General features: G+C 47.1%; 1 protein-coding gene across 1 annotated transcript; it reads right to left on the bottom strand.

Annotated features, from left to right (window-relative positions):
• Nucleotides 1-256: 256 nt before the first annotated feature.
• Nucleotides 257-15,014, bottom strand: DSTN (destrin (actin depolymerizing factor)). Its single transcript, XM_015409705.1, has 4 exons — nucleotides 14,927-15,014; nucleotides 6,304-6,611; nucleotides 5,103-5,179; nucleotides 257-511 (listed from the first exon to the last, which is right to left on the bottom strand). The coding sequence occupies exons 1-4, from the start codon at nucleotides 14,927-14,929 to the stop codon at nucleotides 402-404; spliced, it is 498 nt and encodes a 165-aa protein (XP_015265191.1). The 5' UTR covers nucleotides 14,930-15,014; the 3' UTR covers nucleotides 257-401.
• Nucleotides 15,015-17,052: the final 2,038 nt, after the last annotated feature.

Genomic DNA, 17,052 nt, shown 5'->3' with positions numbered 1-17,052 from the left:
TACACTTCCTTCATGTCACACATCCCTTTTTATCCGTATAAAACTATTATTCGCTCTGAGGCACTGTTTTCCCTAGGTGGCCTTCTAAGAGTGGATTTTATCTGTTCTTCGCACAGCTGCTGTCTTTACCCAAACAAGTCCTCAAGACTTCACTGGAAAGAGCAGTCTTGTAACTTTGATGGTGACTACACACTTGAAGGTAATAGAGAGATTGTCATCCCAACACATACATCACCACACGACAATATAACCTTGAGAGGATTTTTTTTATTAATTTGAAAAGGCTATTTATATGCCAACCATTTTCCCCCGAAATCTATTTTATTCTAAAGAGACGACGTCCTGACAATTAACAATGCTCTGGTCCTTTACACCAAATATCATCCTTGTTAAGTGTGGCACTACACAGGGCAGCCTTCGAAGGCCACTATTAAGGAGCCACCCAGCTTCTCAGCAATGCATGTTCTGTTGAGGTCCTCTGGCCCATTCGCTTGACATTCATGCTTTATGCCTAGAAAAGAAAGAGAACAAGTTAGGTAGCGGCGGGAGCCACGGAGTTAAGCCCTGCTTTGGATTCCCTCTTATAGGATGGTTCGTTCCTCGGCTGCCTGATCATGTTTCCTTTTCCCCCCAGCCATTCTTCCTGTCTTGCGGAATGGCCCACCAGAGGAGGTGGGAGGTGAGGGGAACGCTCAGCCACTCAGTTCACGGAGACTTTGGCTGAATTCCTCTTTTAGGTTATGGTGAGCTGTGGACAGTCTTTTCGCAATTAGTTTTGACTCTGTTGTATTGTTCTTAACGTTTTGCTGTTTTGCGTGTTTTTGTGGCCTGCATATGTTGTGAGCCTCGGGACTGTTTCACAATGGGAAAAGGCAGGAAAGAAGCATTTTTCAATCAGTCGGTAAACAGAAAGCCAGTGTGGTATCGTGGTTAGTGTCGGAGTAGAATCTGGGAGTCTCAGGTTTGAATCCCCACTCTGCCTTGGAAGCTCGCTGGGTGACCTCGGGCCAGCCGTGCACCTCTCGGAATTGTTGTGTAGATAAAATGGAGCAGTGGAAAATGATGCCAACTGCTTTTGGTCTTCTTCGGGGAGAAAGGCAGGGTATAAAACAAAATAAATAACCTACTAGTAGGACTCAAAGATGGGCTTGTGGGGAGGGTTTAATTTCCCTCCATTTCCCCTTCCCCACACTATTTCCTTTCCCCCCCTGGTGGCCTATATAGCCTCTCCCCTTTTCCTGCTTCCTTCTTCTCCAGCCTATCTGTCCTCTCCAGCTTTCCTTCCTCTCCCCTGGCAACCTATACAGCCTATACCCTATACAGCCCATCCCCTTTTTCCTGCTTCCTTCCTTCCAACTACCAACCAACCTATCTGTATCCGTCCCCTCCGGCTTTCCTTCCTCTCCCCTGAAAGCCTATATAGCCCCTCCCCTTTTTCCTGCTTCCTTCACTCCAACTACCAACCAACCTATCTGTATCCGTCCCCTCCGGCTTTCCTTCCTCTCCCCTGAAAGCCTATATAGCCCCTCCCCTTTTTCCTGCTTCCTTCACTCCAACTACCAACCAACCTATCTGTATCTGCCCCCTCCAGTTTGCCCTCCTCCCCCACCCCAGCAGCCTCTCCCCAGGAAAAGTCCAACCAAGCAGCAAAACTCATGCAGTCGTGAATCGCATGGGTGAGTTTTTTGGCAGCCACCTCCAGGCTGGTCAAGTCATGCAAGCTCTGCAGTTGTGAGTCACCCAAGCAAGTTGTACGGCCACAAGGCCAGCAAGTTGTGCAGAGGCCACTGTCAGGCCTGGCCCCAGAAAATGCTTCCTCCACCAGGTGAGATGACAGGGAATGGGCTGTTTTGGGCTGTTTTAGGCCTCTTAGTTCACCTCTGCTCTGTTCCACCTTTGATTTACAGAAACGAAGGAGGCTCACCAATACTGTTGTAGTTACCTAGCAACCCCCAACAGAGTCAGTGAGAAGTCAGAACGTAGTCACGTAAGAGCTCAGTGGGCATTCGTTTCTTAAAGCTATGGACATTGTTTCTATTATTTGGGGGGGGGGTTATCCCGATTTTTAAACTTATTTTTATTTTTCAGACTTTTCTGCCAACCTGGATCCCCCCCCCCCCCCTCAGGTTTTTCCAGACCTCCTCCCTGTCTGTCCCTGGCTCCTTTGTGCAGATTTTTTTGCTCCACACTCTAGGGCCAAGTTCAGAATTAAAAATATGACAGCCTCTCCTTTTTGCTAGAGGGCCTTTGGAGGAACGAATGACATCATTCTGCAACCAAGTGTCACGCGGCCTGTGGAAGCCAAGGCCACAGCACCCAACTCCCAAATGAGAGTCCCACAGAAGAAGGGTGTGTGTGTGTGTGGGGGGGGGGTAATGTAAAAATCAAACTAAACAGAAAGGATAGGTTTAGCCTAGTATGACATCTGCCAGTAGCTACTTCTGGACAAACTGGGCCCCTGCAAGCCCTTACTGCTGGCACGGCACAGCACCTGGAGTGTAGGGCTAAGACCTGGGAGAACTGGGCTTGAATCCTCACTCTACCATGGCAGCTTCAGGAGTGACCTTGGGCCAATCCCTCTGCCTCGCCTACCTCACAAGGACAGAGGGCAGGAGGGGAGAGCGACAGGACACGCTGCTTTCAGTCCCAATTAGGGAGAAAAGCAGGATATATGTGGAAAGTAAAATTAAAGAAATACAAGTAAGGCAGGTGCAGCAGATCAGGTGTTTCACTCATTCCACATTTAATCGTGGGCAGGACCGGAGATCATGAAGTCACCGAAGAGGTGCCCACAAGCGCTATCGGAGCAAAAGCGACAGGAGAGAGGAGCCAAAGAATCCTTAGAAGACCGCCATGAATCTGGCCGTGTCGCACGTGGCCAGGGAGCCACATGTAAGCTAGATACCAGTCAATATGAATGTGGCCGACTTCCCAGTCGGGCTCGGAACCACACAAAAACTGCTGGAGTGTAAGCAAGAAACCCTCCCTTCCGCTGACTCTCACTCCTATGCTAAAAGAGCTGCTGGTTTACATTCTACACCCAGTTTAAAGGAAGAAGAAGAGATTGGATTTATACCCCGCCCTTCACCACCCAAAGGTGTCTCAGAGCAGCTTACAAACTCCTTCCCCTTCCCCTCCCCACAACAGACACCCTGTGAGGTGGGCGGGGCTGAGAGAGCTCTGACAGAAACTGCTCTTTTTTCAAGGACAGCTCTTATCAGAACTACGCCTTGCCCAAGGTCATCCAGCAGGTGCAAGTTGAGGAGTGGGGAGTCAAACCCGGTTCTCCCAGATTAGAGTCCACGCACTTAACCACCACACCAAACTGGCTCTGGTGTAGTTCCCAACCTTGGCAGTAACCATGCAAAGGGCTATGACGGATCTGCTAACGAAGCTTCTTTGCTCCTTTAAAAGCCTAAAAGGAATAACAGCGATCCAGGTTGGTTGTAATCAGAAACAAAAAAATATATAATGAGGGAACAACAAACGAACAGGGCTGACGAATTAGTAAATGCAAGCTGTCAAAATTATGTCAAGCATTTTAATACTGTGCTTAACACTTATGCAGCTCATCTTAAGAGCCACAGATTCCAAACTTCCATGCACACTGTGCGGAGGGGGGCAAGAGACCAAAACAGGCAGAGCAATAGATAAAGCAGACACTAGTGCTACCTATCCGTGACGTTCTGGGAAAAGGTGAGATTCCCCAGGCAGGGATCCAGCATTCAGGCAGCAAATAATTCAAAACTAATCTGGAATAAGAACAGGAGAGACGTGTAATGTGTGTCAGGAGAGGTGCTTTGCAGCTCATGAGATGCAGGCATTCGTGGGCAGGCGCAGGTTTGATTGAGGGACAGGTTCTGGCCCCAGTTATAAGGCAAGGGGCTTGAGTCAAACACACACCACACAATCTTCTCTTAACCAGGCTTAGAACAAGGATAGAACAAGGCAAAGAGGGCATGGAGTTGTGCCATCTGGCCAGCTGACAGGGAGGAGGGGTGGTTCAGGCTCCTAAAAATATTTCTAAAAAGGAGTGGGACATCTCCAGATGGTGAAAGTCTATCTGGAGGCAGTCTCATCGAATTGAGGTTTTGCTGGGCAATACAAACAGATCACCTGTTCTGTGTGTCCTTTTCCTCGACATAATGTTAACACAGCATGAGCCTTTTGTGGTAAACAGCACATTGACCACTTGGAAATGCCTTGATTAATGGCTCAACACCTGGTGAAGTCACTGCTCTCTGGAAAGGCTGTGTTCCTCAACAAGGTAATGGGATTTGGTGTGATTCTACTTCTTCCACTAGCTTTCCACATTTTGGTGCTGTAATAGCTAGAAAGAAGCTGGTACTATGTTAAAAATGGGTGGGGAAGGAAGAAGGCGAACCAAAACGGAGGTTTGATGGCAACAGCGGTTAGAGAATGTGGAGAAGAGTGGGGAAAGGAGGCACGTCAGCAAGTCTTGGTTTCTAACAACCCACCTCACTAGACAAGAATAGCCACCTCAGCTGGTAGTAGTGGTGCACAGGAAAATACACTCTGTATAGTACACAACAGGGCAATAATTATGTACCAAACAAAACCAGGCAGCTTTTGCCAAGCTTCTGTGTGGCACAATCCACCAGAAAGTTCTCCCATACAATACGAATTAAAATGAAGTATTGATTTGTATGGTATTCGTGCATAGGTCATGTTCATTTCAGTGGGCTTGCACATGGATTTTGCTCTTAGGCACGAGTGCAACTCTTATTTACCTGGAGCATCAGGTAACCTTATGTCAGTTAGTTTACCTTGATCAGCAGTCCTGCAAAACAGCAATTCTTTAAAAATATTAACTCCCAACCAGTGCTCCCTCTAAGCTGAGTTAGGGTGAGCTAGCTCACAGTTTTTTAGCCTCCAGCCCACAGATTTTCGCCTTTACTCAGGAAGGATGACTCCAGAGCAAACTAATTTACACAGTAGCCAAATCGCTTACTCACAACTTTACTGCTGGTAGCTCAACAAAGCAGAATTTTTGCTCACAAGACTCCACAGCTTGGAGGGAACATTGCTCCCAACACAGAAAACGTCTGATAATGAGTGAAGGACCACTTGAGATTACATACCTTGAAATTTCTTTCTGATTGCATCTTTAGAGCTTGCGTAGATCATTTTCATTTTAAGTGGAGCCCCTTCTGGTGCCCTGGTTAGTAGATTCAAACAAACCAAGGTTAGTGACCTACATATCTTCAGGATCACCTCCCCCAGTATGCCCCTGGAAGAGCACTACACGGAGGAAATGAGAACCTCTTGGTGGTCCCTGGTCTGGCTGTCCTTGACCAGGGCCAGGACTTTCTCGGCCCTGGCACCTGCCTGGTGGAACGCTCTGCCAGAAGACATCTATGCCCTGTGGGAGTTGTTACCTTTCCGCAGGGCATGCACTGCCGGGCCTTCGACAGGGCGTCCTTGGTACTCTTACATAATTCCCCATCCCTCGTAACCCCCCTCCCCCGGGAGGCTGGGGAGCTGGAATTCTTTCCGCCATCTTATATACTATATGTATGCTGTTTTTATTTATTAGTGATTATTGGGTTATTTTAACTTAGTTTTAAATTTAGATTTATACACTATTTTGTTGTAAGCTGCCCTGAGCCCTGTTTCTAGGGAAGGGAGGCCTAGTAAATCTAATAAAACAAAACAAACAAATAAATAAATAATCACCAAGCCACAAGAGTAGCTTTATTCCATACTTTTAAAAATAGCAGACACCACTGCATGGACAAGATCCTTTTCCTCTCGCAGTACTAAAAAGCTAGTTCATGGATTCCAATAAAGGTATTGTATTTGTATTTGTGTTGATTCCATTACAATCTTGTGTGGCCAAAAAATGGAAATTAGGGCAGAGACATGCAAGTAAAATGGGTGCAGTGGGACAAAAGTAGCAGGCTGCATTCTGGGACAAATTTGACAAGAAGACAAAACCTGCCTCTTTCCTTAGGTCACACATGACAGAGTTCACCTGAGATTTCCCCCCCGAGAGCACCAGACTCATTACCGGGGGGGGGGGGCACACTGCCTTGGGTGCAAAACTCACCTCCCTTCTGCAAGAGTCTTGAAGGAGTACAAGGGTGCCAGTACATAGATGCACCATGATCCCAAGCAAGACTCCCTCCCCCAACAAGGATGGACATTTCTCTTCTGACCATGCAGACAGTGCTCACAGTATCCCTAACATATCTGCTGTGTTTGTTCTTGTAACTTAATTGGCAGAGACCCAGAATGCTGCATGGCACTGCCGCCCACGCGCTGTCGCTTTTTTAACCTTACCACAAGAAGAACATCAGCTCCTCTTTTTTGGACTCCTTTGTTTCAAAGCTTGCATCGTACAAGGCATAGCGGCAATCTTTTTCTGGCAACATCTGCACAAAGTGCTTGAAAGGATCCATGACCGTCACGCCAATGTCGCCCACGAGGATCTCTTTGCCTTCCTCCACGACAATGCATTTCTTGTCTGGGCTGAGGCAAAAGATAACTGCCTTTTTCCTCTTCTTGACTTCCTCGGGTGTAGAACACTTTCGAACTTTCATGTCGTAAAAGATACGACAGACCTCGTCAGCGACCTGGACACCGGATGCCTGTTGGCATACAAGATGGCTTTAGGAGTCCCCATTCCTTTCTTTGGCTTACAGTCATTGCTTAGAGCGACGAGAAATTCCTATGCACTGAATAGTCATTTCTAACATAGGCTGCGGTCACACGGAGCATTAGGCACGCTAGAGGGACGGAAGATAGGCGGAGTTTCTGGGCGTGATCTCACCGGCACATCTGGGAAGCGTCGGGCTCCCGTGGCGCAACCGAGGCTTCCCGCCGAAGACGCGCAGTAAAAAACTAGTACCTCGGAGGTACTAGTTTTCTGAAACCGCGGGGCAAGGGCGGGCGTCTGATCACGTTTCCGGAGGTAGTTCCGGCGCCCACCCATGTCCCCCCGGAAATTTTTTTTCAAAGTCTCCACGGATGTGCACACGCACCCAAGGGAGCATGCGCACATTTGAGTTTAAATTAAAAAAACAAACAACCTGTTTGCCCCGCTTCTTTGCCGCGCCGCAGGACAGTGGAGTGATCGGCACCTCCCCCCTACCACGGGACCTCGATCGGTAGGTCTGATCAAGCAACCGTGCGGTTTTTAGCCCCGGGGCTAACAGCCACGTTCCCCACCACCACCACCCCCCGCGCATTTTCCTGCCCGTGTGACTGGGACCATAGTAACTTTTGGGTGACCTGACCTGGATAGCCCAGGCTAGCCTGATCTCATCAGATCCTGGAAAGCTAAGCAGGGTCAAGCCCTGGCTAGTATTTGGACGGGAGACTTCCAAGGAATATTAGAACCATGATGTGAAAGCAGACAAAAGCAAGCCACCGCTGAACATCTCTTGCTTTGAAAACCCCACCAGGGACCGCCATGAATCAGTTGTGACCTGACGGCAAACAGACGAACAAAAAACCTTTTGGGTTGGGCCCAGCCCAAATGTCCACTTGTACTAGAGCTCTTGTGTAAGCAGAAATGCAAGAAAAAAGCTGCGGCAGCCACTGCCCCTGCTTGCCTTTCCGCTTATGCAAGATCCTGTGTAACCGGTTTTTGGGCCTCGTGATATAGGAGGAGGAAAGTGCTAGGTGTGTTGCACAAGATCTTCTGCAAAAATCTGTTTGCATTTCCACATGGTTGGACCCAAGCCTCCGACAGGCAACGCAGGCAGAACGACACTCAGGATGAAGTGCTTGTCGTAAGTTATCGTAGGAAACCAAACCAAAATTTGCAACAACTTTTACTCCAAACCTCTTCTGCTTTTTTTTTTTTTGCTATAGTTACACAGTTTTGCTATTGTTACACAATTATCAAAACTAAAAGTACAGTTCTGGTCACCACATCTCAAAAAAGATGTTATAACACTGGAAAGGGTGCAGAAAAGGACAACTAAAATGATTAGAGGGGTGGAACACCTTCCCTATGAAGAAAGGTTAAAGAGGTTAGGGTCCTTTAGCTTGGAGAAATGACGATTGAGGGGTGACATGATAGAGGTTTACAAAAATTATGCATGGGATAGAGAAGATAAAGAAGTTATTTTCTCCCTTTCTCACAATACAAGACCTCATGGGCACCCAATGAAATTAATGAGCAGTAGGCTTATAATGGATAAAAGGAAGTCCTTCTTCACCCAAAGAGCAATGAACATGTGGAATTCACTGCCACATTTAGTGCAAATGGTCCCATACTTTGACGTGGCCATGTGGCTCCATCCTATGATTATCTCAAGGCTACACTATTGCAATGCACTCTACAGGGGTTTGCACTTTACAGACAATTTGGAAACTCAAGTTAGTGTGGAGCTCTACAACTCAGTTACTGTGGGGCACTAGGCAGGTTATGCTTATCACACTCAATGTGCAGACCCTTCATTGGACCAGTTCCTGGGTCCAATTTGAGATGCTGGATATCACCTACAAAGCTCTTATGTGCCCTTGGACCCACATATCTGTAGGGCTACCCCTCCTGCCATGCTCTGCCATGATAACTTTGCTCATTCTGACCACGGAAGGAAGCAAGCAGTGGGGTCCAATGCTCGCTCTAAGCTGTGAGCAAAAATTCTACTTTGTGAGCTACTGGCATTAAAGTTGTGAGCGAGCAATCTGGCTGCTGCATAAATTAGTTTGCTCTGGAGCCCTCCTTCCTGAGCTAAGACAAAAGGTGTGAGCCGGAGGCCAAAAAACTGAACTAGCTCACACTAACTCAGCTTAGAGGGAACACTGGTGGGGTCTGTCAGAGACCTTTATTAGGACCAGTGCTGTTTATTTTGTTCATTAGCGATTTGAAATAAGCAGTAATCAACGCAGGAAAAGGCCACGTTTGCGGATGACACCAAGTTATTCATAATGGCAAAAACCAAAGTGGCTCATGAAGACAAAAATCCCGCCAAATTGGGGGAATAGGAAGCTGTGATGGACAGCCCTTAAAACAAGCTGCAAAGTGCTGCACTGTGAGGGTATGTGAAATCCTCACAGGATTGGAGCCAGGCTTTGAGTGACAGGCTGCTCCAAGCACTCCGATTGGCCAGCACCAGCCTGAAGAAACAATATTAGCTGGATGCTGGGGGGGGGTGTGTGATTATTCTGACAGATTCCTGATTTGAGAGGAGAGAGGGGATTCTGTATCATAACTGTTGAAAATCCGCTATGAGGGAGAATTCAGGCAAAGAACTGAAAGAGTCTGAGTCCCAACCTGGGCTCACACGAGAACGGCAAATGAGATTCGGCAGGGTTGTTTGGATAGTGAGATGAGACTCCCATTCAGGTCAAAGGAAAGGGAGGATATCGTCTAGGGAAATAAGAAGAATCCCTGCCCAGTTAAACAGGGAGAGTTCTCTCTGGGAGGAGATCGTCCCTGGTCTGTTGTGAAAGGAAACTGCTTGAGACGCCTCAAGAGCTAGATAGAAATTAGGGACTAAAAGGAAGGGAGTTAGATCTTGAAAGAAAGTACCAGCCTCAAGGAAACCAGAGGAGAAATAGGAAATTCTATTAAGAAGAACTGTGGTGTTTGGGAAACACAGGGGGAAAGCCTCTCAATATTAAGACCTCAATAACTAAGAAAATAATCTGCAATAACTCTCATTTGCCTGTATAAAGAACTACAATCCGTACAACCACTGATTTCTGCCTCGACGTTAACAACTCCTGACTTCCCCTGACCTTCCCCTGTCTTTTAAATAAAATCTCTTGTTCTGTCTGACTTTTACGTCGTCTCGAGTGCCATTTGGAGGAGGGGTTGAAGTAAAGACGGCTCCTGAATCTTCCCTCAGGTTCCAGGCTCCAGAGTCAGCTGCTCACTCAAGGCTTGATTGGTGTGTGCCTCTTTTTTTTTTTTTTTTAAAGTCGAGGAAGAAAACCACATTACTTGAGGCGGCTCAGTCACGGAAGGGAACAAAAACTTTTTGGAGGGAAAAATCTGCCTCTGAGGGAGGGAAGAGTGAGGGGTCCTCAAAGCGTCAGATGAGGTTCAGCGTACAGAAGTATACAATGATGCACTCTGGAACAAACGAATTCATGCATGGTGCTAAAACTGTGGTGATTTTACACATGTACAGGGAAAAAAGATCTTGGGGTTGTGTGATTAACTGGTTCAATGAAAGCGGCGGCAGAATGGGTGGGAAAAACCATAAGATCAGAATAAGCCTATTGGATCTGACCAGTGATCCATGTAGGCCAGCATCTCATGTCACACCAACCAGTTGCCCTGGAGCACAAACTGAGTCCCTCCCCTGCTGCTGCTTCCCAGCTCTGGTATTCAGGGCTTTGTTACTAATGAATATGGAGGCTTCCTTCAGTCATCATGACTAGTAGCCGTCATGGGTCCCTCTCCTCCATGAATCTGTCTAACCCCCTTTTAAAGCTATCTGTGCTCATGGCCATCACAACGTGCCCTGGCAGGCAGGTTCGATGTTGGGGATTATTATTACAAAAGGGGTCAAAAAAAACCCAGCCAGTACCATAATGTGGTTATAAAGGTCTACGATGTGGCTACATTGGGAATGCTGTACAATTCTGGTACTCCCATCTCAAAAAGAACACCGTAAAGCTAGCAAAGCACAACCAACATGATGAAAAGGAAAGACCACTTTCCCTGTGAGGAAAGGCTTAAGGTTTCCAGTCCAGGAAAAAAGGCAAGGAAGCAGGGAGATGACAGAGGTTCATAAAACTGTGTATAGTGGGGAGGAAGGGGAAATAAGTTTTTCTGCCTCTCCCAAAATACTAGAACTCAGGGACACCCCATTTAGTTGATGGGCAGGACATTCAGAATAGGCAGTGGACCAGACCTATTTATGGCTGTTAGCTGTGATAGCGAAAAAGAATTTTGAAGTGTACCTCTGAATACCAGCTTTTGGGAAGCAACACCAGGGGAAAGGCATTGGCTTCCATGACCTGCTCGGGTGGTAACTCCTGGAAATCAAGATGCCGGATTAGATGGACCACTGGTCTGATCCAGCCAGCACTCTTCCATTCTTATTTAAATACAAAAGGAACAGCTCGAGGTCTCATTGACATAGAATGAACAGGAACAACATTTGCCCCAGACACACCCATGAATGCATCAATAGGTAGATGAAAACAGCCAAGGCCCTTCTCCTGTAGAATGGACTGTAGTATCAGACAACCCCATACTACTGAAAGAGCCCACAAAAGCCATACTTTCTCAAGTGCTTCTAGCCCAGAATCTGAAAGTCATGATGCCTGGCTATTTTTTTCTACAATCACAAACATGCTGGTTACTCAGCAGAAAGCACTCTACACATGATCATGACTACTTTCTGTTCCTTTTATACTCTTAGAAGCTCATTGATTCACAGATCTTGAGCAGCAGCAGATACTTGCTTCTTTTTTTTGATGCAAGGGTTAAAAGGTCTGAAATTTTTTCAGTTACTAGAGTAATTTATCGCTGTATCTATCCCTATTAAGGCCACAGAGGCAGATTCTATGGGAAAAGGGACTATTTAAAAATCTCCCCTGTAAAAACATTGTAGGTATAATATTCAATCTTGCAAACAAAAAAGGCTCTACAGTAACATGGAATGGTAAGATAGTGTATACAATAGGGGGGGGGGAGAAGATCTTGGGAATGAAAGACCAAAAGACAGGCATGAGCAAACTCTGCAGGCTCTCAGGATCAGGCTACTAGAATCGATTTCTAGGACACACTTTTTGATCAGAGAAAATGCTTTGGATGTGCCCATCCCCCAAATATCATTAATCAACATTTCAACCATCATCAGTTTCTCATCCAGGGCGTTTATCCAAATCGATTTGTGGGTATCTCCATTTAGAGCAGCTAACAAACCATCAGCACAGAGCTGTTTTAATAATATTTTAAAGGCATAAAGCCATGCTCTGGCTTCCAAGGATATCTGTCCAAATTCTGTTTGCAATACGTTTGACACACAGCAGGGAATATGCAGTATTTTCCTTAAAAATTGGGCTAAGGGTTGATCGATGTTATCAGAGATAGCTTTAATCAAAATAGCTGAGCTATAAAGGATGAGGGGAACCACTTTTCAAATTGAAAGCTTGCAATGCTCCAGGAATACACTCCCCCTCCCCTTATGAAAGAACCTATTTATGGCACTTCATTAAGGACTGTTCTAAGTTGAGGGGTCCAAGACAGATACGCCGAAAACAAAATCCCCAAATAGAAGGCCTTGACTTGCTCAATATTGGACCCGCTGTTACATTGAGATGGGTTCCATTTTCTGGTCTTGGTGAAAACTAGGATCTGAGATTTCAAATAGTTAATCACCAGGCTTTCTTGAGAGCAATAATTAGATAAAGACTGCAAGGTCCTTTGCAACCCGACCCTAGTTTGGGACAAGGCCACGGCATCATCTGTGTAAAGAAAAATAGGCACCGCAGCCTCGGCTAATCTTGGTGGATGGCAGCAGTCCTTAAAGACTGTTGCCTACGTCGTTTAAATATAAATTAAACAAAAAAGGCACACACCCTTTTCCAAGTTAAATAGATTTGTTATATTCCATTTCCCCCCCTTGTTTTATTTTGTATTCAATAAAATACACTATTAAACCAAGCTGTATGCAAATATGATGATGTGAGCGAGATATTCAGCTTGCTATTTTAAAATGTATGGCTCTTTTCTATGTAAATTGTTAAAAAATAAGTAATAAACTTTGCCCAATTTGGTTGGGCAAGTCAAAAAAAAAATTTGTTATATTCCTATCATACTGGCATCATACTTGGGCAGCTGAACTCGAATATAGTAGCTGAATAAGTCCTAGGAGTCTTTTGTCCACAGCAGTCTGATTAAGTTTGTTCCACAAGCTGGGGCAATTTACAGAATTGAAGCGCCCCCCCCTTTGAGGTCAATAAAAGTCACATATAGACACCCCACCCCTTAAAGGATGAGTATTTCTCAGCCAGGTGATAAAGAACTAGGCAGAGGTCGTATGTCACACAGAACCCCGCCTAAATCCTATCTGTTCCTATCCCAATAAGGTTTCTGGTTCCATCCCATCCAGGAGCTCCTTTAGTAGAGAAGTATAGCTTTCCTAAAGAAGAAAGGAGGCTGATTGGTTGATCACTTCTGGGCCCCTTTTTAAATACTGGGACAATAATAGAGTGTTTCCATAAACTCGGTACTTGTCCACTGATGTTGTGAAAATTGGGGCCAGAACTGTGGCTCACCATTGTGGACCAGCCTTAAATAGCTCATTAGGGATTAGATCAGAGCCTAGTTTTAATCCCTTGATAAGGCAAATGACCTCCTTAATTGATACCTGGGACCAAGAATAATAAAGGCTGTAGTAGGTGTACTAGCACTAGCATCAGAGAATTGCTTCTTGAAATAGTTCTCCCATTTCAGAGAGGCAATACAGCATGGGGTTTTAGAGGCTGGGTTTATAGTAGTATTGACGACAAACCAGAAATCCCTATTATTGTTGTTATTCATAACTGAAACGAGATATCCCCATTCCTTATTAAGGGCACTCTGTCTCCCCGTTTTAATCAGTTCTCTGTACATTTTCTTCAGTTCTATCAGGTCTCGAAGAGCGGATGTTGTACAGTTACTCTGAAATTTGTGGTGCTTCTACTGACACCGCCTTTTCATTCTTTTACAGTCACTATTAAATCAACTATTCCTCCACTTTGGAGGCGGTCATATCAAGGTTCTTTTTCACATAGAAGGGTCCTCAACAATTTTAATACCTCATCCAAATGATGCAAACAGTTGAGCACTGAATCAGACTGCAAAACCTTGTTAACAAGAATATTACAAGGGATGGAACCCATTACGGTTCGAGCCATGTCACTAGAGCTGGCGCTCCAGCACAACCGACAAACTTTCTTTTGATTTTGGGAAAGAGGGAAGAGCTGTGTGCTGGAAGAAGATAACGTGCTAGAGATCGATCTATACAAAAGGAGACTGGGACATGATTACTTCCCATGAAATCACCAACTTTTAGGAACTCAAAGTGGGGGAGATATTCAAGAGGGGCCAGGATACAATCTATTACACTGGCTCTATCAACCTCTGAGTAACCATTCAATGGAATAAAGTTTCCCCGAATCTCAAATTCAGCCAGCTCTAAACCACCCCTGTTTATTACAACATCCTTAGTATTTTCTATTGAGCCAAGCAAAGCTGAGAAATGCATCATTATCAGGGCCTAAAAGTTCAGAGAAAAGCGTGCCATGTGGGAAACCTGCCTAGGAGACTGTATGAACAAAATAATATGCAAACAAGCACAGTTTAAACCTAGGCGGTATCAAGCAGGGACTGCGGTTTGCTGCCAACACCCCACAGAGGAGTCTCCACCAGGAAGCAGCAAACTGTGGGGATGGAGGGGGGGGTGACAGTCTGAATAGAGACGCCCCCCTCCAACCTAGATTTGCAGGAGGGAGCTTAAGCAACACAAAGGCTTGGAATAAAAGAGCAGCTTTTGGGTGCGACCGGAAATCCAAGCTATCCCTACCATTACTGCAGCCAAAAATGCTCCAAGCCGAAGCATGACTCATCAGCACAGGATGCGGTTCCAGCGCATGCTAGTATTTTAATCCCCCCACCCCCACCCGGGACTTCTGCTGCTGCTGCTGCAAACCCAGAGCACCCTTCTGGGGCTTCTTCAACCCCAACGACTGATAAATCAGCGCGTCCCTGTATCTCGTTGGGAGCCCTCTGCTCCATAGCAATCCCCGCGCTTGTTAGCGCAGGAACGCCGCGAAGATGGAGAAGAGAGAGCGCGACGACCCCCCGTCCCCTGAGCCCCCCACCGGGAGGGACAGAGAAGCACCCCCCTGCTTGTTCTAACGACCAGCTCACCCGCTTCCGGGCCCCACCCTACAAAGGCGGACCTATCCCGAGAGGGGAGAACGGCCCGCGCCACGGCTTCCCTACCATGACGGAATCTCTGCGGCTTCACTGGCACAAAAGGCGTTCCTGCAACTACGGCGGAAGGAGCTGCGGGCGGAGCCGGATGTGACGCCACCCCTTCCATAGAGACGGCGCGCGGGAGGGGCCGGGCCCCTTCTCTTCCGCCAGCCTCCGCCGGGGAGGAGGACCGCGAGACTCTGATCTCGCTCCCGCTCCCTGAAATGGGGGGTGGGAGAAACGAGCTTCCTTGGGACCGGGAGGACTCTGTGCCTGGATTCTGGAGTGCTGAGGAGGGGGAAGGCAGTGCCTGGGTGGAGATCAAGGGCCCCAGCAGTTGGGCAAGGGTCCCAGAGGAGGATTTCTAGCTCTCGGTTGGGAAATACCTGGTGGTTTGGGGTGGGTGGGGGTGGAGCCTGGGGAGGACAGGGTTTGGGGAGAAGAAGGACCTCGGAGTGTGTCTATAATGCCATACAATGCTCCTTCTAAGCTATGGAGTCTTGGGGTCCCAGAGGAGGATTTCTAGCTCTCGGTTGGGAAATACCTGGTGGTTTGGGGTGGGTGGGGGTGGAGCCTGGGGAGGACAGGGTTTGGGGAGAAGAAGGACCTCGGAGTGTGTCTATAATGCCATACAATGCTCCTTCTAAGCTATGGAGTCTTGTGAGCAGAAATTCTATGTTGGGAGCTATGGGCATTAAAGTTGTGAGCGAGCGATTTGGCTGCTGCATAACTTAGTTTGCTCCCTTCCTGGGTTAAGACAAAAATGTGTGAGCCGGAAGCGAAAAAACTGTGAGCTAGTTCGCCCTAACTCAGCTTGGAGGGAACACTGATGCCATACAGTCCCACTTTCCAAAGCAGCCATTTACTCCAGGGGTACTGATCTCGGTTGCCTGGAGATCAGTTGGAATAGCAGGAGATCTCCAGGTGCTGCCTGGAGGTTGGCAACCATCGGCATGGCAAAAGGGGGCTGTACTAAAACAAAGTACAACAGTGCCCGTTGAGAATAATGGGAGATGTCTGAAGGCCAAGTGGATATAATGGGAGCCAAGAAGGCCATCTGATTTTCCTGAGCTCCATTGAAATACATTACAGCAAACAAAAGGAATGACAGTTGACTTGCACATGCTCCATTAAAATACATTACAGCAAACAAAAGTTGCAACGAAAAAGTGGAATGGATTTTGAGAAACCTGGCCCTGGCAATGATGGCAGACTGCTCTGACACTGGCATGTGTAATAACTAGGGAGGATAGGAACAAACTAAATTACAAACTGAAGTTTGTCACGAACTGGGTCTGGTTTGTAGTTCACCAACTGAAGTTCATGCAATTGGTTTGCCCATGAACTGAACCGGGTTTTGCAGGGGGGTTGTGGGAGCACTTTGTAGGCCAGACACGCTGGCACTGATGAATCAATTGTCAAGGCAAGGGGTGGTGGGGATGGACTTCTACAGCCCTTGAAACACCAATCCTAGTCCCCCAAGGTTTGATAGGCCACTCTAGCTGCCAACCAGAGAGCTCCCATTCTGCTCTATGGGAGCAGTAGGGATATATAGCCAGCTCACGTAACTGCTTTCACTTTGCAGCAGGCTGCAATTAGAGAAGGACTGTTGGAGAGAGGGGGAAAGAATTGAAAGTCAACAGTGTTGGTGCTTCGAGACTGTGAGGCACCTTTTCTTCTGCTACAGAGAGGCAAAGCTACTGAGTTTCACCCCGAAGTGGAATTTTTGTGCACCTTTCCCGGCTGGAGAGATATCCAGTGGGCTCAGGGGTCTGACCCACCCCCTGTACCTCTGCCACAGCCAGGCAGAGAGGCAAAGCCAGTAGGTTCCTCACCTGAGGAACCACATACTCCCTCCTGAGTAGGATTTCTAAGCACCTCTCCCAGCTGGAAAGGTGTCTGGTGGAGTCAGGGCTCTGACCCACGCCTGTCTCCCTGCCACAACCAGGCAGAGAGGCAAAGCCAGTGGGAACGCTGTTACCTTCCCACCGAAGTGGTACCTATGTATCTACTTGCAATTACTTGCTTTCGAACTGCTAGGTTGGCAGGAGCTGGAACTAGAGATGGGAACTCACTCCATCATGCGGCACCCAGGTCTCGAACTGCTGAACTACTGACCTTCCACAGCCTGCAGTTCAGCGTCTTAACCACTT

Source organism: Gekko japonicus, unplaced genomic scaffold, assembly GCF_001447785.1.
Source record: "Gekko japonicus isolate JY-2015 unplaced genomic scaffold, Gekko_japonicus_V1.1 scaffold3439, whole genome shotgun sequence".
Classification (NCBI taxonomy): Eukaryota; Metazoa; Chordata; class Lepidosauria; order Squamata; family Gekkonidae; genus Gekko; species Gekko japonicus.
Note: the sequence above shows the minus strand (reverse complement) of the source record. Positions and strands in the feature narration are given on the sequence as shown.

Bases quoted from the DNA above. Each gene is read 5' to 3' on its own strand.
- DSTN (XM_015409705.1), bottom strand. The intron at 5,180-6,303 runs GTAAGGTTAAAA...TCTACTAACCAG, and splicing joins GAGCTGATGTTCTTCTTGTG to GGCACCAGAAGGGGCTCCAC. The intron at 512-5,102 runs GTATGTAATCTC...TTTCTTTTCTAG, and splicing joins AATCAGAAAGAAATTTCAAG to GCATAAAGCATGAATGTCAA.